Source organism: Mobula birostris, chromosome 11 (assembly GCF_030028105.1).
Source record: "Mobula birostris isolate sMobBir1 chromosome 11, sMobBir1.hap1, whole genome shotgun sequence".
NCBI lineage: Eukaryota > Metazoa > Chordata > Chondrichthyes > Myliobatiformes > Myliobatidae > Mobula > Mobula birostris.
The window spans coordinates 25,992,270-26,018,890 of record NC_092380.1 but is presented as its reverse complement, the minus strand read 5'-3'; the positions used below and the strand labels follow the sequence as shown (position 1 = coordinate 26,018,890).

The window sequence follows — 26,621 nt, the reverse complement described above, 5'->3', positions numbered from 1 at the left end:
GAAACGTCGACTGTACCTCTTCCTAGAGATGCTGCCTGGCCTGCTGCGTTCACCAGCTGTCGCTTTGTACTGGGAATTATCCGTCGGCGAAGTTTGGGAGCGGGGTCAGCATGTGCAAGCAGCAGGAAGTCGAGGGTGCGCTGGTCTCGGCACCGTACCCAACGTATTGACGTCATCACGGCGCAGTTTCCAGGGAAACCAGATAAACATTCAGTGACCTGAAAGGGACGGAGCTATGGCGCCGCCGGGTAGAAGGCAGGACCTGCGCCGGACGAGCTCGGGCGTTGGCTTGCATCACTGCCCGGGCCGGGACTTCCCGCCCTCGGACCTCAGAGTGAGTGGCACGGTCAGACCGGGCAGGGGGACAGAGAATCACTCCCCACCACCCGGTTCAGGAGATCAGACTCCACACTCCCGTGTTCGGGGTTTCTTCCCGAGGTCACTCCACCCCCATGGTTAGGGGGATACTCGCTCACGGGTACACCCATCGCCCGGGTCAGTGGGGACTCTCACCCCTGGCGGGCAGCGGGCCATTCCCGGGATCACTCAAACACACCCCCCCCCCCAGTAGGTCAGAGGATTACTCCCTCCCCCGGGGGTCTGTAGGTCATTCCCGGGATCACTATCCACTCCCCGAGTCAGGGGACCATCTGGCCAGCAGGTTGGGACAGCGAGAGGAAGGGCCAGAAGCTGTGATCTTGCTGTTCCATTGCTCAAGTGTCCAGTTCAACCAGGGCCGGTGTCCGATGCCAGTGATACGCTGAGGGTCAGAGCTGCGGACACTCCGATCGCTGGAGCGGGGACAGCAGCGGAGAAGCTGGTCCGGTAATTCAGCCAGGGGCTGTTAGCGGTGATGCGACACTAACTCAACGTTTTTGGAACAGCTTCTCCTCCAGCTTTCTGAACCGGACAATTAACCCACCAGCGCGAACTCATTACTCCTTTTTTCACTGTTCATTTATATTGTAATTTATTGTAATTTTACATTTTTGCACCATAATGCTCAAAATTACAAATTCCGCTTCCATATGAAGGAAAGTAAGGAAAACGGGGTCCATGTCTATAGAATACAACAAGCAACAATAGTGTACTGTCTCTTTACATTAGATCTCCCAAAACACAGCTCTGCATATTTGGCTGGGTTAAACTGCATCTGCCACTTCTCTGCCCATATCTGCAATTGACCTCCAAGAGGACCACAATCTCATCGTGGTTCGGAGGCTTGCCTGCCCCAATGACCCGGGGAGCTACGTTGGCTGGAGTCAGGGCTTTATGCTTTGGCTTTTGCTAGGGTCACCCATGCTAAACAGGTCAAAGGGTAGAGGCCAGACTAAATGTGGACAACCAGTCCTCCAGGTTTGGGGGTTCAGCTCAGGGCTAACAACCCTGGCTAGTCAAACAAAATTATTAGGGAAACAGCAATGAAGTATCCTTCTACATGTGAGTGCGACGGTATTCCTGATTTTTCCACCTGGGGCTTGCATGACTGACAGTAGTGAAAAGGACGCAATGAATGAAGCCCAGAACAGCACAATAGAAGATCTTCATTGCTGCCCTAAAGTAGCTGTAACTGATTCCGAAAGAAATCAAGAGGGTATTTCTGTATTAAATATAAATCACCGTGTCAACCTTTGGTTGTTTCAGTCCTTTTTGAAGGAACCTCTCCCCCTGAAGCTGAGGGAATTAGATACCAACCATTCATGCGATGAGGTTTTCAATTACTATGAGACCACAACAGGCTCGACGCACAACCTCAAGACCATCGATGGAATCCTCGGTCACCCTCGGCACGTAAAGGTTCCAAACCACTGGAGCGTTCATTACATGAAGGATCTGACTGAGAAGGTGAGGCCAGCGTAGGTTAATTGTAGCGTTGGGTCTAATTTACTCAGGGTGGGTGCACAGACACCCTTTCTGTCTGTTGGCAAAGAGAATATTCACGTTCCCCAGCATTTTGTACACTCTGATAACAGCTGAGGCAGCGGAGTGAAACGTTAGCTGCTTTGTCCCATCAAACACTTCTCGGACAGGGACAGCACAGCAAGAAAAGTAGAAAAGATGAAAGGTTAGTTTTACTTGTCACAGGTACCTCGAAGCCTTGAAACAAACAGGGAAGTGAATCATTTGTATCAATGACCAATACTGCTGGTGGATATGCCAGGGGATGCCCGCCAGCATTGTCCCGCTTCCAGTGCCCAACGCAGAACGCCCACAGCTTACTAACCCTAACCCGTATGTCTTTGGAATGTGGGAAGAAGCCAACACAGTCACGGGGAGAATGTACAAACTCTTTACAGACAGCGGTGGGAATTGAACCTAGGTTGCCGGTACGGTAAAGCCTTATGCTTGCTGCTACGGTACCACCCGTCCCTTTAAATATAAGGGTAAAGTTCCCTATATCAGCCACTGACCCTCTCTTACCATTCTCCCCTTCCTCTCTATACTGGGTGCTTTTCCTCTCCAATCCCACTGCCGATACAGTGTTTTGACCTGAAGTACCAACAATTCCTTTCCCTCCACAGATTCCTCTCGACCCGCTGAGTTCCTCCAGCAGATTATTTGAACGCCCTTTATATCCTGTTTCAAAAAGCTGTCCCAAACAGGTTAGACGCAGTGTCAAAACAACATAGAAGATAGATCTTTACAGCACAGTACTGTTCCCAACCACATAGCCCTCCATTTTTTCTATCATCCATGAGCCTACCTAAGAGTTTCTTAAATGTCCCTGACATATCTGCCTCTACCACCACCCCTGGCATGCACTCACCATTCTCTGTATAAAATACCAACCTCTGACATCCCCCCATACTTTCCTCCAATCACCTTACAATTATACCCCCTCACATTAGCCATTTACACCCTGGGAAAAAGTCTCTTGCCATCCACTCTATCCATGCCTCTTATCATCTTGTACCTCGATCAGGTCACCTCTCTTCCTCCTTCACTTCAAAGAGAGAAGCCCTGGCTCACTCAAGGTTTCCTCACAAGACCTGCTCTCCAATCCAGGCAGCATCCTGGTAAATCTCCTCTGCACCCTCTCTAAAGCTTCCACATCCTTCCAACAATGAGGTGACCAGAACTGAGCAACATACTCCAAGTTTCCTTACCCCTTCTCAAGAAGCCCTCCCGGGGCAGGTGCAAAGAGATTAGCACTGAGTAAGGTTCTGTCTGTTCCACCAAACCCTCAGTACAGATATCACAGGATCTGATTATACTGTAATTCATTGCTCACTCTCCCCTCCAACATTGCCAGGGCAATGACACAGATGTACAGAGAGAGCTAATTTCACTATGGTCTGTACATTCTGACCTGATATGGATTCACATGAACTAATGCCAGGCATGGGCTGGTCTTCAACTGTTGTCCTTTAGAAACTTAGGCCCATTAACTGTAGTTGTTCCAGCTTCTTTCTCAAGACTCCTTGCTTCTTTATCTGTATCACAGCTGAGCCGGCGAGACTGGAAATCTCCGCTGAGCATGGCCAACCAGACAAGTGAGATGAAGGACAAGTACACGGGGCGGCTCCCATTGTCCATGGACACTGCCTTCCGGGCAGGACCACAACCGTTCACCCTGGAGAACCACCTCAGCAACGGACCGTCTAAAGTAAGGCTGAGGAAGCACGTCAGCTGCCTGTGGAACCCAGCAGCTTCAGTAGTCCCATGGGTTAAACACGGACCCAGTTGTCCATTGGCAAGCAGACAGGGGCACGAACAACACAGGCACACGTGTTCAGTGTGAAGACACGGGCAGTGTATACATGCATATAACATGCATGTGCATACTGCATACCTGCAATGTGAATACACGCTGATGTGGATGCACACGCACACACACACAAAGACACACAACAAATACAGACACATATACACAATATAATTATATACCTGCGTGACCCCTCTCATATCCCTTCTCCTCACCCGCCTATCACCTCCCCCTGGTGTTCCTCCTCCTTCCCCTTCTTCCACGGTCCACTCTCCTCTCTTATCAGATTCCTTATTCTTCAGAAACAAAAGAAAATCTGCAGATTCTGGAAATCCGAGCAACACACTCAGGATGCTGAAGGAACTCAGCAGGCCAGGCAGCATCTATGGAAGAGAGTACAGTCGATGTTTCGGGTCAAGACCCTTTAGCTAGTCTCCTGGATGAGGCCTGATGATGGGTCTTAGCCCAAAATGTCAGCTGTTTATTCCTCTCCATAGATTCTGCCTGACCTGCTGAGTTGCTCCAGCATTTGGTGTGTGTCGCTTTGGATTTCCAGCATCTGTAGAATCTCCTCTGTCTCTGAAAGACTGGGGTCGTTTTCTTTGTAACTGGGAGAGCGAGGAGGGATTTAGTGGGCTGGGTGGAGCATGTGAGAGAGATGGCAGTCGTTCAGGCACAGTGTCTGAAGCTAACAGGAGGATTGGAGGGAGTGTGGTAAGATGGAGGGTGTGTGTGGAGCGTCTGAAACCTGTGGCCTAAGAGGGAGAGGAGGCTGAGTCCTCGCCACGGGTTTGAAAGACCCCAGTGCCGTGGGCTGTGGCGTGTGGTACTTCAATGGCTCTTCATCGTTCAGCATGGATGTGATAGGCTGAACGACTCCACCGCGAGTTGTAACTTTCTATATTTAAACTTCCCAGAACATTGTGGCCAGCACAGAGAACCCGGCGCTGGCCGGGAAGGAGTATTACGTTCGAGATAAGGACGTTCTTCGCCTCACTGACATTTACCTCTCGACCACCAACAAAGATTTCAGAGCCTTTAAAAAGTACGTTCATTTTATTTTTCATCTCCCTCTACTGCTCTGATTCTGAAGCGTATTTTCATCTGGCAGACCTGTCTCAAACACAGAGTGACACACACAAAATGCTAGAGGAACTCAGCAGGTCAGGCAGCTTCTATGGAGAGGAATAAACAGTTGTTGCTTCTGACTCTGGCTTCTGCCCTCTTCCTTTCCAGTCCTGATGAAGGGTCTCAGCCCAAAACAGCAACTCTTTGTTCTTCTCCATAGATGCTGCCTGGCATTCCGACATCATCTGTGTGTCCTCCCCATGGAATACATTTGTTTCCTCCAGGTCCTCTGGTTTCTTCCCACAGGCCAAAGGTGTACCGGTTAGTAGGTTAAGTGGTCATTGTAAATTGTCCCGTGATTAGCTTAGGGTTAAATTGGAGGTTGCTGGGTAGTGTGGCTTGAAGGGCTAGAAGCACCTATTCCGCACTAAAACTAATTTCGTTTTCCTTCTCTTGTCTTCTCCCGCAACCCTTAACTACCACACCCCCGACCCCCTTACCAATCACGAACCTATTGGTCTCTGCCCTAATGACCCAATGCCACCTGTGGCTTTGAGTTCCACAGATTCAGCACCCAACGAGGCAGAGGTTGATTGGTGAGGGGGTTACAGGTTATGGTGAGAAGGCGGAAGAGTGAAGTTGGTAAAGGTATTAACGGGAGGGGCGGACCATGAGCTGGCACAGCACAGTAGTGGTTGGCACAACACTCTACAGCACCAGCAATCAAAGTCCAGTTCCCGCCGCTGTCTGTTCTTCCAATGACCGAGTGGGTTTCATCCGCGTGCTCCAGTTTTCTTCCACATCGCAGAAACTTACGAGTTAGGGTTAGTGAGTTGTGGGCATGCCACGCTGGCATCAGAAGCATGGCAAGACCCTTAGTCATGTTGCTGAGCACAGAGATCTTGGGGTCCAAGTTCATAGCTCCTTGAAAAGTAGCCACACAGATCGACAAGGTGGTTACGGCAGTTTATAGAATGCCTACTTTAATTCATCGAGGCGGATTTCAAAAATCAAGAGGTTATAGAACTCTGGTTAGGCCTAATGTGAGGTATGATTCACTGCTTAGATAATTTAACCACCGGCCCAGATCTGAGGTGAGAGCCGATTTCGCTCGGTCTCTACGATGGTCATCTCCACGGTACTGAGCCAATGAAGACTGCACCAGCTGCTATGCTCTGAGCCCACTAATATGATGAACTGAAATGTGAGGCTTTGGGCCTACCGTGGGCTGCTCTGGGGTTCAGCTCTGAGGACTCAGTTTGGTTTGGAATGCTGTTGTTCGCTTCAATTGTTTGCACGATTTCCAAATTGTTTTTCTTTCTCTTGTACATCAGGTGTTGGTCTTTTATTTTTTTTCATTAATTGGGTTCTTTCGGGGTTTTTGCTTTGTAAGCGGACAAATCTCAAGGTTATGTAATTAGTACATTTTTTGATAATAAATATACTTGAAATGAATTAGGCCAGAGTAGGAGTATTTCTGGTTGTCCCACTATAGGAAGGATATTGAGGTTTTGGAGAGGGTGAAGAAGAGGTTTACTAGGCTACTGCCTGGTTTACAGGGCATGTGCTATCACAATAGGCTGCACAAACTTGGGTTGTTTTCCTTGGAGGGCTGGAGGCTGAAGGGAGATGTGATCAAGGCAGGTTCACCAGATTGCAGAGAATGTCGAAGGAGGAACAATTGAGAGGTTGGGTTTGAGGGAGCTTGTCAGAGTTTGGGACAACTGAGAGGTTGGGTTTGAGGGAGTTTATCAGAGTTTGGGACAATTGAGAGGTTGGGTTTGAGGGAGTTTATCAGAGTTTGGGACAATTGAGAGGTTGGGTTTGAAGGAGTTTGTCAGAATTTGGGAGGGGGAACTTTATGAATCATGAATGACTCTGACAGGCTGTGGCGGGAGAGATGTCAAGGGTTTGCTGCCACTAGTTGGGGCATCATGGAGAAACAGATCACTACAGCACAGAAATAAACTATGGGGGGGGGGGGGGGTAACACTTCCAAATAGGTGGCTGAACATTGAAGAGAGAATTGAGAAGGAAACGCTGTCAGTGTTGAAATTCTCTGTCACTGGGGATGGAGAGGCCGAGTCATTGAATCTATTCGGGGATAAAGCAGATATTTACCTGCTGCACAGCTCTGACACCGAGTCCCTTTCTGCCTCGGTGTTACAGTCCTTTAGCTTGAGCCATTTAACCACATAACACCAGGGACAGTGCCACAGAGTACACGATGTGCGTTTGGCTCTCTGGGTCCGTCTCCCATGACCCACTGAACACAGCTTGGCCGCGGGTAAAATGCCAGTCCGTCTGTCCTCACCCCTCCCACCCCTTCCTTTCACCACAGGGAGGAGCTGGAGGGATATCCAAAGAAGGACGTTGCCACCTTCTGGCAGACAGAGGACTACCCGAAGGCCTGGGGTCATGGGCTGAAGGAGAATCCCCTACCCAAGGAAGCCCAGCACATCATCCGAGACCCCGGGCCGATGATCGACCCAACAGTGTTCACCTCCCAAACCAGGATCCCCCGCCAGCCCAAGCGCCTTCCACCTGTCCCGAACCGGGGCTTCAAGACCCTGTCCCAAGAGTCCTACCAGCCCCCCAACGACGTGAAGCGGACACAAGATGTCTCCTGCCCCCTGCGGGCACCGTGGGTGGTGACTCAGGAGGCGTCCACTCCAGAGATCTTGTCCGTTCCCCTGATGTACAAGACGGAGTATATGGCGTACGGAACCAGGCACCCCGTGGTCATCTGACAAGCCCCAAAGGAACACAGATTGTCTGTTTTACATTGGTCATGATATTAGAATTTTGCATCTCTGCATGAGGTCTTTCAGCCCATCAATGTTAGCTCTACTTTCTGATGGAGCTCTACAGTTAACTCATTTCCCCCTCATTCCTCCATCTCCTTCAGTCTTTGCCTTGTCAAATGTTAAATTCAGGCTTCTGAAAGTAACTAATAGATCTCTTTCCACTTTCTTTCAAGTATTGTATATTCTACCTTACTCCTGATATCTCCCTCTGGTCCTTTAGCCACTGTGCCCTCTGTCTACTGATCGTCTCACCAGTGGCAACAGTCTCTCCTTGTTTAACCTCTACCAGCTCTCCGCAAAACCAAGAATTCATCTCAATTACTGCAAACATTTGCTTGAAAGATCTGTGTTCTAACGAGAATCACAACTTTTTAAAAGACAATGTCTTAATCAGCACATGAAAATTCAGTAATAAATAAGTTTATCTCGGCAGAAGCTATATTTTGAACTGTTTCTCAGAGTGGTTTTTAAACTAATTGGCGTACAATTTGACTACACTGCTCTCGGCAGTGGGAAGTAGATGGGAAACAAAATAGTAAAGTTTTAAATTTTTTATCGAAGTATGGTATGTATGATAGCATCTATCGGTCTTGAAGGACAATAGGGTTTTTTTGGCACTGCAGTGACCTCTCCAGGGCACAAGCCTGGGCGGAAGGTATGGAGATCCTGGGGTGCCCATTCAGCAGTACGTATGTGGCACCATGCATTACAGTAAGATTCATTTTCTTACAGGCATTTACAGGGGAAAATGGAAATACAATAGAAAAGACGAAAAACCTGTACTCATACAGACTAATATTGACAAACAACCGGTTCACAAAACTGTGCAAACTAAAATGTTACTGACAACATGAGTTATAGAGTCCATGAAAGTAGGTTGTGGAAAAAGAGTTGTGGTTAGTGATGTTATCCACGCCAGGTCAGGAGTCTGACGGTTGGAGGGTAATACAGTAGCTGTTTCTGAACCTGGTGGTGTGGGACCTAAGGCTCCTGGACCCCACGCCCAATGGTAGAGGTGAGAAGATGGTTCAGGAGCCTGATGGTTGTAGGGTGATGAAAGGATTTATTACGGTTTGAATTGGCTTCGGTTTACTGAGTGTCAGTCGTACACACAGAGTGATAGAGAACTACAGCACAGAACAACTCTGTCCTGTTTGCGAAATGGAACCGGGGTGCTGTTTCTCGGCTTCTGCTCGGACTTTTAATATGATCATCCCTCAGATGCTTCGCGCCGCTGACACGTGACTGCACTGCTACAGCCAGCTCATACCGAACTAACAAATTGGCTGATGAAACTGCAGTGTTTGGCCTCATTAACAATGCTGACGAGGCGGTGTACAGAGAGGACAGTGGTTCCGGTATCAACGTGGATAAGGCCAAGGCGTGGAGAGCGTTACGAGCACCAAGTATGTCAGAGGGCACGTAGCAGATAGTCTCACCTGGTCCCTCAACAAAACCTCTTTACTCAAGTGTCTCCACTTCCTGAGGAGATTGAAGTGAGTGAGGCTCCCCCACCTCCCTACATTCTAACAGATCTTTACAGGAGCACCGTTGACTTTGGAGCAGCAGTACAATTACAGTATACGATATAGATAAAACTGAATTACAGTAAGTATATATATATATGTTAAATAGTTATATTAAGATAAGTAGTGGAAAATCAGAAATTAAAAAAAATCTGAGGTAGTGTTCATGGGTTCAATGCTCATTTAGGAATCGGATGGCAGAGGGGAAGAAGCTCTTCCTGAATCGCTGTGTGTGTGCCTTCAGGCTTCTGTACCTCCTTCCTGATGGTAACAGTGAGAAGGGGGCATGTCCTGGGTGGTGGGGGTCCTTGATGATGGAAGCTACTTTTCTGAGGTACCGCTCCTTGAAGATGCCTTGATTACTATCGAGGCTAGTACCCAAGATGGAGCTGACTAATTTTTCATCTTTCTGTAACTTTTCTTGATCCTGTGCACTAGTAACCGCACCCCCCCCCCCCCCGAATACCGGACGGTGATACAGCCAGTCAGAATACTCTCCACCGTACATCTATAGAGGATTTCGAGTGTTTTAGATGATAAACCAAATCTCTTCAAACTCCTAGTGAAATAGGGCACTCTCTTCCCTTCTTTATAGCTGCACCAATATGTTGGGATCGGGTTAGATCCTCAGTGATATTGACAGCCAGGAACTTGAAATTACTCACTCTCTCCACTTCTGATCCCTCTGAGAAGACTGCTTTGTGTTCCCTCGTAACACACTTTCTGAAGTCCACAATCAGCTCTTTGATCTTACTGATGTTGAGTGCGAGGTTGTTGCTGTGACACCACTCAACTAACTGGTATAACTCGCTCCTGTGCGCCCTCTCGCCACCAACTGAGATTCTGCCAATGACAGTGGTGTAATTAGTAAATTTATAGATGGCATTTGAGCTGTGCCTAGCCACACAGTCATGGGCATAGAGGAAGTAGAGCAATGGGCTGAGCACACGTCACTGTGGTGCACCAGTGTTGATTGTCAGCGAGATGGAGACATTATTAGATTGTGGTCTTCTGGTTAGGATGTTGAGGATCCAGTTGCAGAAGGAGGTACAGAGGCCCAGGTTCTGTAGCTTTTCAGTCAGGACTGTGGGAATGACGGTGTTAAACACTGAGTTATAGTCGATCAATAGCATCCTGACATAGGTACTTGTAGTGGCCTAGTGATCCAAGGCCGCATGGAGAGCCATTGGGAGCATGTCTGCTGTAGACCTATTGTACCGATAAGCAAATTGCATTTGGCCCAGGTCCTTGCTTAGGCCAGAGTTGACTCTAGCCATAACCAACTTCTCAGAGCACTTCATCACCGTAGACGTGAACGTTACTGGACGATAGCTCTTCCTGGACACTGGTATGATTGTTGTCCCTTCAAACCAGGTGGAAACTTCCAACTGTAGCAGTGAGATATGCAACCCTGAAATTTATTTTCTTGTGGACATACTCAATAAATCTATTTAATAATAACCATAGCAGAAACAATGAAAGACCATTGAACTAGGGTGTTCAATGAGAGAAGACAACAAAAACTGCACAATTACAAAAAGAAGAAAAAATAACAATAAACAAATTTGGTACATGGAGCTCAGAAAAATAGAGGGCTATGGGTAACCCTAGGTAGTTTCTAAAATAAGTACATGTTCAGCACAGCATTGTGGACCAAAGGGCCTGTATTGTGCTGTAGGTTTCCTATGTTTCTAAATAAGAAATAAATATTGAGAACATGAGTTGAAGAGTCCTTGAAAGTGAGTCCATAGGTTGTGGGAACAATTCAATGATGGGGTGAGCGAAGTTGAGTGAAGTTATCCCTTTTGGTTCAAGAGCCTGATGGTTGAGGGGTAACAACTGTTCCTGAGCCTGGTGGTGTGAGTCCTGAGGCTCCTGTGCCTTCTTCCTGATGGCAGCAGTGAGAAGGAGGCATGTCCTGGGAGGTGGTGTCGCTGATGACGGATGCTGCTCATGTGTCTCATGTAGATGTGTTCAATTGTTCGGAGGGCTTTACCCGTGATGGAATTGCAAAGTACCTGAACACATATCCCTACAAAGGATTGTGAGGACTGTTGAGAAGATTATAAGGGTCTCTCTTCCACTCATCTGAGATATGTATCAGGAGTGCTGCGTAAGCAGGACCCGAAGCATTGTCTCCCATACCATCCATCCAACAATCTCTTTGAACCCCCACACCCACCATCAGGCAGGAGGTAAAAAACCTGTTAGGATGGGAAACAGCTTCTTCTCCCAGACCTTGAGACTACTGAACTCCCTGCCTCCTCCCAGGTCTCATCAGGTACAAAGTTCCAGTAGTACTGCACTATTTACTTTTTAGCTTGTGTCATAATGCACCTAGCGCTGAATGTTAGTCTTCTGATATATATTTTATTATTTGTTGATTTATTTGTGGTGATATTACTTTATGTGTTGTGTGTGAGTTACTTGTACTGTTTTGTGCACTTTGATCTGGAGGAATGTTGTTTTATTTGGCGGTAGACATGAGTACAGTTGAATAACAATAAATGTATACTGGAACTTGAAACAATATCTCCAACCCATCCAGTCTGTGCTGAACCCTAGTTCTGTCTAGTCCCATTGACCAGCATCTGAACCATAGACCTCATGCCCCTCTCCTCTATGTGTTTATCCAAACTTCTCTTCAATGCTAAAATCAAATCTACGTTTACCACTTCCATTGGCAGCCCATTCCACACTCTCACCACGTTCTGAGTGAAGAAGTCCCCCCTCATGTTCCCCTTAGCCCATGACCTCTAGTTCTAGTCTCACCCAACCTCAGCAGGAAAGGCCTGCATGCAATTATCCTATCAATACCCCTCATAATTTTGTATACCTCTATCAAATTCCACCCCCCCCCCAATTCTCCTTCACTCTAGGGAACGAAATCCTAACCTATTCAGCTTTTCCATATAACTCAGGTCCTCAAGTCCCGGCAACATCTTTCTAAATTTTCTCTGCACTCTTTCAATCTTGTTGATACCTTTCCTGTTTATAGATACTAGAAATGCACACAATACTCCAAATTAAGTCTAATTCAACTTCAAAATAACATCCTGTACACAATATTTTGATTTATGAAGGCCAATGTGCCAAAAGCTCTCCTTACAGCCCTACTTACCTGTGATAACACTTTCAAGGAATTATGGATCTGCATTCCCAGATCGTCTTCTGTGTGCTGCTTCAGTCTTTAGGGACCTTTTTCAGAATGTGAATAAGTTTGGAAGGTTCTGGCAACTGTCTCTGCAGGCCACTTCTTCCCCGAGCCTGTTGTTAAGCATTTGTGTTTTTGACATGCTCAATGTTGCAGAATAGGAACGTTGCCTGTCTGTCCTGGCAGACCTATTGTCTCAGCTTGCTCCTGCCCCATCGAACTCGTTTCTGTTATCTGCCTGTCCTGGCAGACCTATTGTCTCAGCTTGCTCCTGCCTCACCAAACTCGTTTCTGTTATTCTTCCACTTCCACCCACACCGATGACCCCTTCTCCCATCTTCAACCCTCCTCTTCTTCATGGACACCCCGCTCTGGTCTTCTGCCTGCTCTGGATCTCTTTATCGCTAACTGCCGACGGGACATCAACCGTCTCGACTTCACCGCACCTTGTCCCCATTCCAACCTCACTCCTTCGGAACGCTCTGCTCTCCACTCCCTCTGCACTAATCCTAACCTTATTATTAAACCCGCCGATAAGGGGGGTGCTGTTGTAGTCTGGCGTACTGACCTCTACCTTGCCGAGGCACAGCAACAACTCGCGGATACCTCCTCTTATTTACCCCTCGATCGTGACCCCACTAAGGAGCACCAGGCCATTGTCTCCCACACCATCACCGACTTTATCCGCTCAGGGGATCTCCCATCCACTGCTACCAACCATATAGTTCCCACACCTCGCACTTCCTGTTTCTGCCTCCGACCCAAGATCCACAAACCTGCCTGTCCTGGCCGACCCATTGTCTCAGCTTGCTCCTGCCCCACCGAACTCATCTCTGTTGCGTTTTAGAATAGGAACCTACCCACTTAGACCAAGGAATGCGTTATAGAGGAGAGAATTGTGAGAGCTCATAGCTAGGAACTGTGGATGTGGATTGTGCTAACCACAGACAATGCCTGGAACGAAAGGCATGGAATGCAGCGGTGACGATACCCAGGTTTCAGCACACGCCCAATGTTGTAATAGAGAACTGGATTTGCTGTTAGACCTGTGGATAATCATTTTATTCTGTGATCATTATCTAGTTTGTTGCTTAATTAACTCTTCCTGTAGCCAGCATTCTGTTATCAAGATGTAGTTTTTCTGGTGATCTCGAATGTAAATGAGGGATAAAGGAAGAACAAGGGGTGACCTTGTTGAAACCTAAAGAATGGTGAAAGGCCTTGATAGAGTGGATGTGGAGAGGATGTTTCCTGTGGTGGACGAGTCTGAGACCAGGGGACACAGCCTCAGAATTGAGGGGCATCCTTTTAGAGCAGAATTTCTTTTGCTGGAGATTGGTGAACCTGTGGAATTAATTGCTGTGGAGGCCAAGTCATTGGGTATATTTAAGGATTCTTGATTGGTCAGGGCATTGAGGGATACAGGGAGAAGGCAGGAGACTGGGGCCGAGAGGGAAAATGGATCAGCCATGATGAAATGGTGGAGAAGACACGATGGGCCAAGTGGCCTCATTCTGTTCCTTTATGTTATGGTCTTGTGGTAAAAACTCTACCAAATTTGTACTGAGATAGAACAGGTTTGACAGGTCTCCTGGTGAAACCCAGACTTTAATAAATCACCCGTTATTTCAAACACCAGCTCCTCAGGATCCTTCAGTTTGCTCCTACAGAACGTATCAGCTGAACCTGAGGCATCAGACATACAACTTAGCAATAGTTAACACCGTTTCTTCAGCTAATACTGATCCTGCAGATCATGGACTGGCAGATACACTTAATAGTCATGTGAATGTAGATAAACCAACTTGTACATAAGACCATAAGACATAGGCAAATTAGGCTATTCAGCCCATCGAGTCTGCTCCATCATTCCATCTATTATCCCTCTCAACCCCATTCTCTGGTGTTTAGTGAAGGTTCTCCATCTCTGTCTGCCCTTGGCCATCTTCTCTATTATGCAGAGTCCTCATTTCTATCTCTGTGGTATGGCACCAATTTGTCTCTCATCTCCCACATTTCCTGTGCCCTTCAGAAGTCCAGTGGAGTGCTGTCTTGATGATGGAGTTGGCTTCTCTTCTCATCTTGGTCTTGGCGGCGTTTAGGGCTTCCTTCATTGTGGCAGTAGCTTCCTCTCAGTTTTCACTACTGACAGCCATGCAAGTCCTGAGTGGAGACTTGGGAATATCGTCGCACTCAGAGATAGAACGATTCTTCATTGTTGGTTCTGTAGCAATTTTTTCATGACCAGTCAGGGTTGCTCGCCCTGAGATGAACCACCGAACCTGGCAGACCGGTGGGCCTCTCTATGTCTGGCCTCGACGCTTTGACCTGTTTGGCATGGGAGACCCTACCAAGAGCCAAAGCATAAATCCCTGACTCCAGCTGACATAGCTCTGTGCATCATTGAAGCATGCAAGCCTCCAAGCCATAACAAGGTTGTGGCCCTCTTGAAGGTCTGGTCCCAGACCTTCCTGTTGCAGGAAACATCCGCTCAACATCCACTCTATCTCGGCCTTTCAATATTTGATAGGTTTCAATGAGATCCTGCCCCACCCTTCTTCTAAACTGCAGTGAGTACAGGCCCAGAGCCATCAAATGCTCCTCATACATTAACTCTTTCATTCCCTAGATCATTCTCATGAACCTTCTCTAGACCCTCTTGAGTGACAGCACATCTTTTCTGAAATGAGAGACCCAAAATTGCTCACAGTCTGACCGATGCCTTATAAAATCTCAGCATTACATCCCTGCTTTTATATTCTAGTCCCCTCAAAATGAATATCTGCCTTTAATTTGCTGATTAACTTTGCTTGTGTTTTAAATTCAACTTTCCGTTTTGTGCCTGGATTTTCCATTGCTATTTGCAGAAGGCCTTTGACAAGGTGCCACACATGAGGCTACTTAACAAGGTAAGAGCCCATGGAATTACAGGAAAGTTACATACATGGATAGAGCGTTGGCTGATTGGCAGGAAACAGAGAGTGGGAATAAAGGGATCCTCTTCTGGTTGACTGCCGGTTACCAGTGGTGTTCCACAGGGATCAGTGTTGGGGCTGCTTCTTTTTACATTGTACATCAACGATTTGGATAATGGAATAGATGGCTTTGTGGCTAAGTTTGCTGTCGATATGAAGATAGGTGGAGGGGCCAGTAGTGCTGAGGAAACGGAGAGTCTGCAGAGAGACTTGGATAGATTGGAAGAATGGGCAGAGAAGTGGCAAATGAAATACAATGTTGGAAAGTGTATGGTTATGCACTTTGGCAGAAGAAATAAAGGGGCAGACTATTATTTAAATAGGGAGAGAATTCAAAGTTCTGAGATGCAACGGGACGTGGGAGTCCTCGTACAGGATACCCTTAAGGTTAACCTCCAGGTTGAGTCGGTGGTGAAGAAGGTGAATGCAATGTTGGCATTCATTTCTAGAGGAATAGAGTATAGGAGTAGGGATGTGACGTTGAGGCTCTGTAAGGCGCTAGTGAGACCTCACCTGGAGTACTGTGGGCAGTTTTGGTCTCCTTATTTAAGAAAGGATGTGCTGACATTGGAGAGGGTACAGAGAAGATTCACTAGAATGATTCTGGGAATGAGAGGGTTAACATATGAGGAACGTTTGTCTGCTCTTGGACTGTGTTCCTTGGAGTTTAGAAGAATGAGGGGAGACCTCATAGAAACAATTCAAATGTTGAAAGGCATGGACAGAGTGGATGTGGCAAAGTTGTTTCCCATGATGGGGGAGTCTAGTACGAGAGGGCATGACTTAAGGATTGAAGGGTGCCCATTCAGAACAGAGATGCAAAGACATTTTTTTAGCCAGAGGGTGGTGAATCTATGGAATTTGTTGCCATGGGTGACAGTGGAGGCCAAGTCATTGGGTGATTTAATGCAGAGATTGATAGGTATCTGAGTAGCCAGGGCATCAAGGGTTATGGTGAGAGGGCGGGGCAGTGGGACTAAATGGGAGAATGGATCAGCTCATGATGGGGTGGCAGAGCAGACTCGATGGGCCGAATGGCCGACTTCTGCTCCTTTGTCTTATGGTCTTATGGTCTATGGTCTATTGAGATGTTTATAATATCCTTCATTTGGAGAAAGATACAAAATATTAACTCAAAGTTGTTTCCTTTTGCCATTGTTGATTGGCCAGTCGTGTCTTGTGAGGTACCAAGTTACACTCTTTTACATTCACATGTCTGCTTGAAATTACTTGTACATCATTTTCTCCTCCTTATTTTTTAAACATCGTCTTTTGCTGATTTCCAAAATATTCCCAATCTGCTGTCCTACCACTAATCTTCACCATTCTTTTGCAATGCAGCTGAAATCAGTTATTAATAAACAGCCCAAGGTTGTTACTGAAGGAACCAGCAGCTTCGGAAATGCCATTGATCCACAGAGATTTCCATTAACCCCGTCTGTGTACAACTGGTTCTTACTTGCCGGAAACGCAGCATCTGATAGATCACCGAATGGAGACAGCTGAATTGCAGAAATGCTGCAGGATTAAAGTCAGAGACCCTGAAACTTTCGGCCGCCTAGAGCCCATTGGTTTCAGTTCACGGAACATCTATTTTCTCCTGACCACTAACCGGCCACGAACAACAGATACACGTGTGCTTGCGCACAGACAAACGTGCACGTGTACATACACATGGACCTGCTCGCACACCTACACACACACACACACACACACACACACACACACACACACACACACACACACACACACACACACACACCACACCACACACACACGCACACACACACACACACACACCACACACACACACACACACACACCACACACACGCACACACACACACACACACATATATATATATATATAGACAAGGCATGTGCAGAAGAAAATCAGACCATAAGACACAGGAACAGAACACGTGTATGTACATTTGCACAGAAACACGTGTCCTTAGACATGATTGCAATCTTGGCACATAAAGCATACGGACCACATAAAGCATTGCCACCCAATGCTTACACAGACTGACACATTAAAGCATAATTATTATATGCATAATATAATATATACATTATATGAACACCATTATTTGTGCTGATGTCGATACAACATACCCAGACATTAACAAAATGCACCGTCATCAGTACGACAAGAAAACACACTCTTAAAGAAGACTCTTAAAAGCAAGGATTGCTTTGAGGCTTTATAAATCTAGTGCATCGGTCAGACTGCACTTGGAGTATCGTGGGGTGTTTTGGGCCCCTTATCTAAGAAAGGATATGCTGGCATTGGAGAGGGTCCAGAGGAGGGTCACAAGAATGCTCCCAGGCACGAAAGGGTTAACGCGTGAGGGGTGCTTAATGGCTCCAGAACCTGTACTCGCTGAAGTTTAGAAGAAGGAGAGGAGAGCTCACTGAATATTGAAAGGACCGGATAGAGTGGAGAGGATGTTTCCTACAGTGGGAGAGCGCAGGACCAGAGGGCACAGCCTCAGAATACAAGGATGCCCATTTAGAACAGAGGAGGAGGAGGAATTGAGGAATACAAGGATGCCCATTTAGGAGGAAATTGTTTGGCCAGAGGGTTGTGAATCTGTAGAATTCATTACCACAGAGTGCAGAGGGGGGCACATCTTTGGGTATATTTAAAGCGGAAGTTGATAGGTTCTTGAAGAGTCAGGGTGTCAAAGGTAATGGGGAAGAGCCAGGAGAATGGGGTTGAGAGGATTAATAAATCAGCCTAGATAAAATGGCGGAGCAGGTTTGATGGGTTTAACGGCCTAATTCTGCTCCTATGTCTTATGTTCTTAAGGTCTAACGTACAAACACTATCACAACAAACATAAAACACACAAAGGCAGACTAAAACACAAATACAAATATTACAAGAAAAGTCAGAGTATTTCCTGAATTTTCAGTTTTTATTTTGCATCTGATGCACTTCTGGGGTGTTAAACCAGGACAGGACTCAGACAGAAAGTGGCCCTGGGGTGGGTTGTGGAACGGAGCGTCCCGGGGCCACACGTCGCTGAGGTGGAGTCACAGGTAGGCAGGGTGGTGAAGAAGGTGGCTGGGCACATTTGCCGTTAACCCGCCAGGGAACTGGGTACACGAGGTGGGACAGCATGTTGCAGCCGCATCGGAGGGAGAACTTGTTCCCGGAGCAGTGGTCTGACCACAGCTCTGGTCACCATGCCATAGGACGGATAAGATTAAGCGACAAGGAAGTTGCAAGGACTGGAGGGGTTGAGTTAAAGGAAAGACTGGGGCTGTTCTCCCTGGAGTGGAGGAGGTTGGGGGCTGAGAGATTTATATTTATTGGGGTACAGCGCGGAATAGACCCAGCGACTCGCCAGCCTAATGTACAATGACCAATTCACCTACCAACCGGTACGTCTGTGGGAGGACAGCCTCAGCATCCGGACGAGCCCTACAGAGTCACGGGGAGAACGTGAACACCCCCCCCCCCACCCCGCCCCACAGGTAGCGGCGGGAAGTGAGCGGTGTGCCAACCACTAGACCCAATAAAATCATGATGGGTGTGGATAGACCGGCACAGACCCTTTCCCAGCAGGAGCGCAGGAGTTTTTATGTTGAGAGGAGAATGAAACTGCTATGTCCAGAAGCAGTAATCACCCTGAAACCATCAGGCTCCTGGACCAACGTGGATAACCTCGCCCACCTCAACTCTGAACTGATTCCACAACCTACAGACTTACTTTCAAAGAATCCACCACTCACTTTCCCAGTATCGTTTAATCTTTGATTTGCACAATTTGTCTCTTTTTACACGTTAATTGTCAGACTATGTTTACGTACAGTTTTTCATAAATTCTATTGTATTTCTTTATTTTTCTTGCCAGAAAGTGAATCTCTTGGTCGTATATGGTGACATATATGTACTTTGATAATAAATTTAGTTTGGACTTTGAGGGACAAGTGTTTAATGCAGAGAGCAGTGGGTGTATGGAATGGGCTGGCAGAGAAGAGGCAGTACTGAGTACAATCACTTTTAAAAGGTACATAGATAGAAAAGGTTTAGAGGGCTACGGGCCAAATGTGGGGAAGTAGGATGAGTTTGGGTTTGGGTGAGCATAGGCAAGTTGGGCCGAAGAGCTTGTTCCTCTTCTGCGTTTATCTGTGACTCTGTTTCCGACAGCCATACAGTTGTTTTTAAATTTCCCTTTCTGCTGCCTCGGCTGTTCGTGGCCTCCAGCTCCGGACTTCTCTTCATAAAATTTTCAGCCTCTTTCTCTTGCAAACTCGTTCCTTAAAGCTTCTGCCTTTGACCCATCTCCTACCCTGCCTTACGAGGCCTGAACACTTCGGTAAATGCCTGACTGGCCGTCAGCATCTGCCGTTGCCAGGATCTGAATCGGCGCGCTGAAGCCGGACGAGTCACCAGCCCGAGTTGGTTGTGGGCATGAGGTGGGAACTATCTGATGGCGTTGTGGATAATCCCGGGAAGATGGTCATCGCAACCCCGATCCATTAATATCTGTGTCAGAGCGTGTGTATAAAAGGACGCGAGCACTACCGCTCCCAGACCGTCTCTGTCAGATCTCCAGGACCAAGGAGCCGAGAACAGGTGAAAGGCAACAACAAAATACGTCCTTATTGATTGCAGGGGGCGGGAAGGGTTAAAGTAGAGATAGGAGAAAGGGAAGTGTTGATCATGAAGCTTGACAAACGTAGTGAAAAGAATCAAAACCTAATAGGACCGGGCATAATTTTAAGGTGATTGGAGGAAAGTCTGGGTGGGGGGTGTCAGCGGTAAGTTTTTTTTACACAGAGTGGTGGGTGCATAGAACGAGCTGCCAAGAGTGGTGTTAGATGTGGAAACATTAGGGGGATTTAAGAAACTCTTAGGTAGGCAACGCACACAAAAAAAAACGCTGGTGAACGCAGCAGGCCAGGCAGCATCTCTAGGAAGAGGTACAGTCGACATTTCGGGCCGAGACCCTTCGTCAGGACTAACTGAAAGAAGAGATAGTAAGAGATTTGAAAGTGGGAGGGGGAGGGGAGATCCGAAATGAGGAGAAAAAAGGAGAACACAGGAGGGGGAGGAATGGAGCCAAGAGCTGGACAGTTGATTGGCAAAAGGGATATGAGAGGATCATGGCACAGAAGGCCTAGGGAGAAGGAAAGGGGGAGGGGAGCCTAGAGGATGGGCAAGGAGTTATAGTGAGAGGGATAGAGGGAGAAAAAAGAGAGAGAGAAATTTTTAATAATAATAACAAATAAATAAATAAATAAATAAATAAATAACAGATGGGCTACTGGGTTGGGGGGAGTTTGAGAAGTCAATGTTCATGCCATCAGGTTGGAGGCTACCCAGGAGGAATATGAGGTGTTGTTCCTCCAACCTGAGTGAGGCTTCATCTTTACAGTAGAGGAGGCCGTGGATAGACATGTCAGAATGGGAATGGGATGTGGAATTAAAATGTGTGGCCACTGGGAGATCCTGCTTCCTCTGGCGGACAGAGCGTAGGTGTTCGGCGAAACGATCTCCCAGTCTGCGTCGGGTTTCGCCAATATAGAGAAGGCCGCATCGGGAGCACCGGACACAGTATATCACCCCAGCCGACTCACAGGGGAAGTGTCGCCTCAACTGGAAGGACTGTCTGGGGCCCTGAATGGTGCGAGGGAGGAAGTGTAAGGGCATGTGTAGCACTTGTTCCGCTTACAAGGATAAGTGCCAGGAGGGAGATCGGTGTGGAGGAATGGCGGGGACGAATGGACAAGGAAGTTGTGTAGGGAGCGATCCCTGCGGAAAGCAGAGAGGAGGGAGGGAGGTAGGCGCATGGATGATAGAGGGTAGAAAAATGTGGGAGGGAAGGGTTAGATTGATCACAGAGAAGGTTAAAGCTCTGCAGAGCATTATTAGCCGAAGGGCTTGGCTCTGTGCTGCATTGTTCTGTGTTCTACACTGAGGAGGGCAGAGGAGTCTCTCCTGTACTTGAGGTTCTGCAGAGCTCTTTGATCTGCTCTGTGAAACCAGTTGTGATCGTCGATTCCGATCTGCAGCCTGGAGGAACAAAAGGCGGGGAAATAACCTTTTGTCTGCTGCAGGATGGATTCCAAGCGGCTTCTTCTACTCGGACTGTGTATCTCCTCCGTCCACAGCCGGTCCATCTGCCACCCGACCAACAGCACCATCTCCGCGGAGAAGGACAATTGTCCCTTCTGTGTCGTCCTGACCACCACCGTGTGCAGTGGCTATTGCCTGACCAAGGTAAGGGGGGGTGGGGGTGTTGCCTGTGGCTGTAGTTCTCAGGGCATTCTGCTCTGCTCTGGTCTGGAACCAGTGCCGGACCCAGTTTGAACCCCGCCCAACAACTGCAGCGTTCGATAAAAGGGGAGATGCTGGAGCCACTCAGGATCGTGCAGATAGAAGGCTGTTCATCCAGTCCAGAGCCCTTCATCAGAATGTGTTTCTCTCTCCACAGATGCTGCCTTACCCGGAGAGTTTCCAGCATTTTTCGGTTTTATTTCAGGTTTTTAGCATCTGCAGATTTTTTGGTCTTCATTATGTTTTCCCAACCACTATCGCTCTACACTGCTTTCTGCTCCACGTCCCTCCTCTCTCTCTCTGTCTCTCTCTCTCTCTCTCACACACACACACACACACACAGTGCCTGGGTGTGTGGCAGAAGCTGGGGCTGTTGATGAGGGTGGGAAGGTGGTATCTAATGGTGAATACAGGGGAAGATGGATTCTGGGCTGCCCTGGTAAATTTATTGTAACTGCGAGCTCCCTGCCGGAAATCCGAATGCTGATAGCATGCACAGTAACCCATGGGGGAAGCCATGACCACAGGCCCGAGTGCTCCTCAGTTAAGAAGATAGAACGTTACAGCAAAGTACAGGCCCTTCGCCCCACGATGCAGTGCCAACTCAATCTAACCCTACACAACCCTCCATTTTTCCTTCAGTCGTATGCCCATCTAAGAGTTTCTTAAAGTCATCTAATGTTTCTGCCTTTACCTCTACCGCTGGCAGGGCGTTTCATGCACCCACCACTCTCTGTGTATAAAACACTTATAGTACCACTGACGTCACCCCTAAACTTTTGTCCAATCGCCTTAAAGTTATGCTCCCCCCCCCCTTGTATTAGCCATTTCCATCCTAGGAAAAAGTCTCTGGCTGTCCACTCAATCTATGCCTCTTACCATCTTGTAAACCTCCAACAAGTCGCCTCTCAACCTCCTTCGCTCCAAAGAGAAAAGCTCCAGCTCGCTCAACCGATCCGCCAGTCTAGACCGGTAAACCTTTGTTAGTGGTTGGAGTTGTTATCGGTTGCCGTTGGGTGGGGGTGCGGAGCTGAACAGGAGGTGGGCGCGCGCCAAGTTTGGGATTTGGTATTGCTACCCAGCCTCACACACGAAGTGCACCCAAGGGGGACAGGGACTGGTGGATTGTGGTCCCAAGGGTCCAACGGGGGAAGCGTGTGATCACAGTGTACCGTCAGTTCCCATTACAGAGGTCAAAGATACGCTGTATATGTCACGCGTACATCGAAACAGCCAGTGAAATGTGTCGTTTCCATCAACGACCGAGGGTATGCTGGGGCAGCCTGCAAGCGTCGCCATGCTTCTAGTGACAATATAGCATGCCCACAACTTACTAACCCGAACCCGTACGTCTTTGAAATGCGGGCGGAAAGCAGAGAACCTGGAAGAAACCCACAAGGTCACGGGGATATTATGCAAATTCCCGACAGACTGCGGCAGGAATTGAACACCGATCTCTGACTGCTGGCATAGTAAAGTGATCACGACAATACTGTAGCGCCCTCTACCGGTACCGTACGGACCCCAGCCTTGTCTCTGCCTTTTACTGTCGGGGTGACGCCACCAGTGACCTGTATCCACATTCTGGGCTGGTTCTGCACAACGGGCTGCAGGAGCAGTGTCAATCCCTCCAATCCTACCATCCAGGCCGTGCCTCATTCTCACTACTACCATCGGGTAGGAGGTACAGGAGCCTCAGGTCCTACATCACCAGGTTCAGGAACAGTTATCACTCCATAACCATCAGGCTCCTGAACCAGAGTGGGTAACTTCATTCACCTCAACTCTGAACTGATTTCACAACCTATGGACTCACTTCAAGGATTCTACAGCTCATGTTCTCAGTATTATTTTTTTTACATACGGCACTGTGTAAAACGTTTTAGATATATATATATATATCCATGTGGAGCGGAGAGCGAGTTTGTAAATCTGGCGGGAGCGCAGGATGTTGGGAACGGGAGGGGTGTGGGACAGGTGGCAGAAAAGGGGTGCCAGGGGTGGGGGTTGGCGCGGGTGCAGACACACCCAGCCCCGAGACATCAGGCAAGATCATTTCCTTCCGAACAATTGGTTAATTGATCATTACGGAATGTCTCTTTGGTGCTTCCCGCGACCGTGCTCTTTTCCGTAGATGCTGCCTGTCTTGCTGAGTTCCTCCAGTATTTTGTGTGTGTGCCTCCCCTCTCCCTTCTCCTTTTCCCAATCATAATTCCCCTCTCCCTTCCCCTTTTCCCAACCATGATTCCCGTCTCCCTGCCCCCTTTCCAATCAGTTCACAATAGAGAGCCATATCAGAATCAGGTTTATCATCACTCACATATGTCATGAAATATGATTTTTTTGCGGCAGCGGTGCAGTGCAATACACAAAATTACTATAGTACTTTGCAAAAGTCTTGGGCACCCTGGCTATATATATGTGGCTAAGCATGCATTTTTATTTGCAGCAATTGCCTTCTGTTGCACTTTGGTTGTTTTTCAGTCTATATATTTTTCATAAATTCCATGGTATCTATTTATTTTCCTGCAAATGCCTGCAAGAAGATGAATCTCAGTGCGGTGACATGGCGACACATACGTATATTGATAATAAATTTACTTTAACTTTCTGTCGCTGCCTTTTTATCTCAGAGGTGCCACCAGACGCCACACATCCAAGCCTAACCATCTTCTGTTCATTTGCTCCTTACTCTGTGGGATCCAGCTCACCGGCAGTCAAGTTCCAACGCCAGTTGTTGTAAACAGTTTGGTTTGACGTCTGCTCTGGCATTTTAACGGTTAACTGCTCCCAAGCGGCATAACATGACAGCTACGTATTTGAAGTCTGGAGAAAGAGGCTGGTGGGTTTGAAAGTCTTTATTCAGTGCAGTTATCTAAATAGCTGTCGCCTGATGTTTCCCCGCAAGAAGTTAAAAGTGCCAAAAGTAAAAGCGAAACGCAGCCAGCGCCTTTTCCCTCGGGTGGCAGAAGCTAATGTGAGAGGTGATTGGAGGAAAGTGTAGAGGGATTATCAGAGGAAGTTTTTTTTATATATACACAGAGAATAGTGGGTGCGTGGAAAACTATGCCGGGGTGGTGGTAGAGGACGATACATTAGGGACATTAAAGAGACTGTTAGATAGGCTCTTGGATGAAAGAAAAATGGAGGGCTGTGTGGGAGGGAAGGGTTAAATTGATTTTGGAGTAGGCCGTCAGGCTGATCAACATCTCTGCCCATTAACCCACCCCACTACCACCATTATATACACATCACCTAGCGTCTCTTTACGTACATACAATCAGTCTTTGTGTGTAACAGTTACTTGTACATTGTGTTTTATAGGATTGATTTTATATTTATATTTTGATGTGCTTTTCTTTGTTGTGTTAATGCTGCATCGGATTCTTGTTTTCCTTAGCAGTCGTGTATTGAAAAATGGCAATAAACGATCTTGAATTTAAACTGTCGGCACACCATCGTAGCCTAGGCTGAGGAGTCTGTATTGTGCAAACAACAGGAATTCTGCAGATGCTGGAAATTCAAGCAACACACATCAAAGTTGCTGGTGAACGCAGCAGGCCAGGCAGCATCTGTAGGAAGAGGTGCAGTCGACGTTTCAGGCAGAGGCCTGCTGCGTTCACCAGCAACTTTGATGTGTGTAGTCTGTATTGTGCTGTATTTTTTTAATGTTCTGTTTCCTGAGAGGATTATGAGCAGCCGGGATGCCTGAAACACTTGTTTCTCTTTGATTTCAGGAGTCAGTGTACAAGAGCCCGCTCCTGTCGGTGTACCAGCATGTGTGCACTTACAAGGAGCTGCGGTACGAGACCATCAAATTACCGGGCTGCCCCGAGGGCGTGGACTCCAGCTACACCTACCCCGTGGCGGTCAGCTGCGAATGTAACCTCTGCAGAATGGATTACACCGACTGTACCCGGCAGAGCATCAAGCCCGACTTCTGCAGTGCCAGGAGGCTGCCGCTGTGAGCTCCCTGCCGCTGCCCCCACTGTCCGCTGGCCTCCCCCGGTGCTGCTCCCTCGTTCAGGGCTGGAAATTCTGCTGTCTAGGCAAGTCCGTGTCAGGAACGCTGGATGCCTCTGAACGAAATAGTTCACTCAAGTACTTTATCGCCAAGAAACTATTCTGTAGATGGGGTGTGTGCAGACTGGACGCTGCCATTTTTAGCGAGAGGACTGAGGAGGGAGGAGAGAGGTGGGATTATCTCATTAGTTCTGCTGGTCACTAGTTCTGTCACCTCTTTCACTCAGTCTGGTGCTGGGAGCGAGAAAGCAGTCTAGTGTAGAGAAACAGCTCTGGCTTCTAGTTCCTTGCCTACAGATTCCAGAAAACGCGTTAAAATAGTTCGTACGTGTAGCAAAACTATTCGGCCACTTTGCATCCACGTGGACTTTATTTGTTCTGTGATCTTTATTCTGAAAATTGTGAATAATTGGTTTCAATTTATATTGTGAATGCTGCCTGTATGATGTACGTTGCCTGTAATGCTGCTGTTTTTTCACTACACTTTTGCATGCGTGGACTTGAACACACAATAAACACGACCTTGACTTCCCTTCAAGATGTGCATTCTATAACAGAGTGACTACCGGGAAACACAAGGGATTCTGCAGATGCTGGCAATTTAGAGCAACACACACAACACGTAAGAGAAACTCAGCAGGTCTGGCGGCATCCCTGCACGGGAACGAACAATCGACGTTTCGGGTGGAGGGAGGCCTTCCATCAGGGCTGGAAGGGTGGAAAATCCAGAACAAGAGGGTGGGAGGGGAAGGAGTACAAGTTGGCAAGTGATAGGTGACTCATCGGTCTCATTTGCAGAGGGGTCTGCTTCGTAGGAGCAGAATTAAGTAATTTCACCCACCATTTCACTCTCAGTCCCAAACTCCTAGTATCCCTTCATGCCCTGACCAATCAAAAAGGTAACAACCTCTGCCTTAAATATACCCAATGACTTGGCCTCCACAGCCGTCATGTAGAGTTAAACTCTACCTTTGGCCTCTGCACCTGAAGTTGTGCGTGGGCACGCTATGTGGGTGCTGGAAGCGTGGCGACACTTGCGGGCTGCTGCAGCACATCCTCGGACTGTGC

At 47.7% G+C, this 26,621-nt stretch overlaps 2 protein-coding genes across 3 annotated transcripts; both read left to right on the top strand.

Annotated features, from left to right (window-relative positions):
- The first annotated feature begins 207 nt into the window (after positions 1-207).
- saxo3 (stabilizer of axonemal microtubules 3) lies at positions 208-8,011 on the top strand. The gene is made up of 5 exons (XM_072271936.1): positions 208-334; positions 1,645-1,845; positions 3,446-3,607; positions 4,624-4,751; positions 7,116-8,011. The coding sequence occupies exons 1-5, from the start codon at positions 236-238 to the stop codon at positions 7,522-7,524; spliced, it is 999 nt and encodes a 332-aa protein (XP_072128037.1). The 5' UTR covers positions 208-235; the 3' UTR covers positions 7,525-8,011.
- A 795-nt stretch (positions 8,012-8,806) lies between these two features.
- LOC140204945 (gonadotropin subunit beta-like) lies at positions 8,807-26,064 on the top strand. Of its 2 annotated transcripts, XM_072271938.1 has the most exons (3): positions 8,807-9,189; positions 21,311-21,473; positions 25,268-26,064. In XM_072271938.1, the coding sequence occupies exons 2-3, from the start codon at positions 21,312-21,314 to the stop codon at positions 25,496-25,498; spliced, it is 393 nt and encodes a 130-aa protein (XP_072128039.1). In that variant the 5' UTR covers positions 8,807-9,189; position 21,311; the 3' UTR covers positions 25,499-26,064. The 2 variants fall into 2 exon arrangements, with proteins under 2 accessions (XP_072128039.1, XP_072128038.1); XM_072271937.1 differs by lacking the exon at positions 8,807-9,189 and having other exon boundaries at positions 21,074-21,473.
- Positions 26,065-26,621: the final 557 nt, after the last annotated feature.

Bases quoted from the DNA above. Each gene is read 5' to 3' on its own strand.
- saxo3 (XM_072271936.1), top strand. From the start codon at position 236: ATGGCGCCGCCGGGTAGAAGGCAGGACCTGCGCCGGACGAGCTCGGGC. The intron at 335-1,644 runs GTGAGTGGCACG...TGGTTGTTTCAG, and splicing joins TCCCGCCCTCGGACCTCAGA to TCCTTTTTGAAGGAACCTCT. The intron at 4,752-7,115 runs GTACGTTCATTT...CTTTCACCACAG, and splicing joins GATTTCAGAGCCTTTAAAAA to GGAGGAGCTGGAGGGATATC.
- LOC140204945 (XM_072271938.1), top strand. From the start codon at position 21,312: ATGGATTCCAAGCGGCTTCTTCTACTCGGACTGTGTATCTCCTCCGTC. The intron at 21,474-25,267 runs GTAAGGGGGGGT...CTTTGATTTCAG, and splicing joins GTGGCTATTGCCTGACCAAG to GAGTCAGTGTACAAGAGCCC.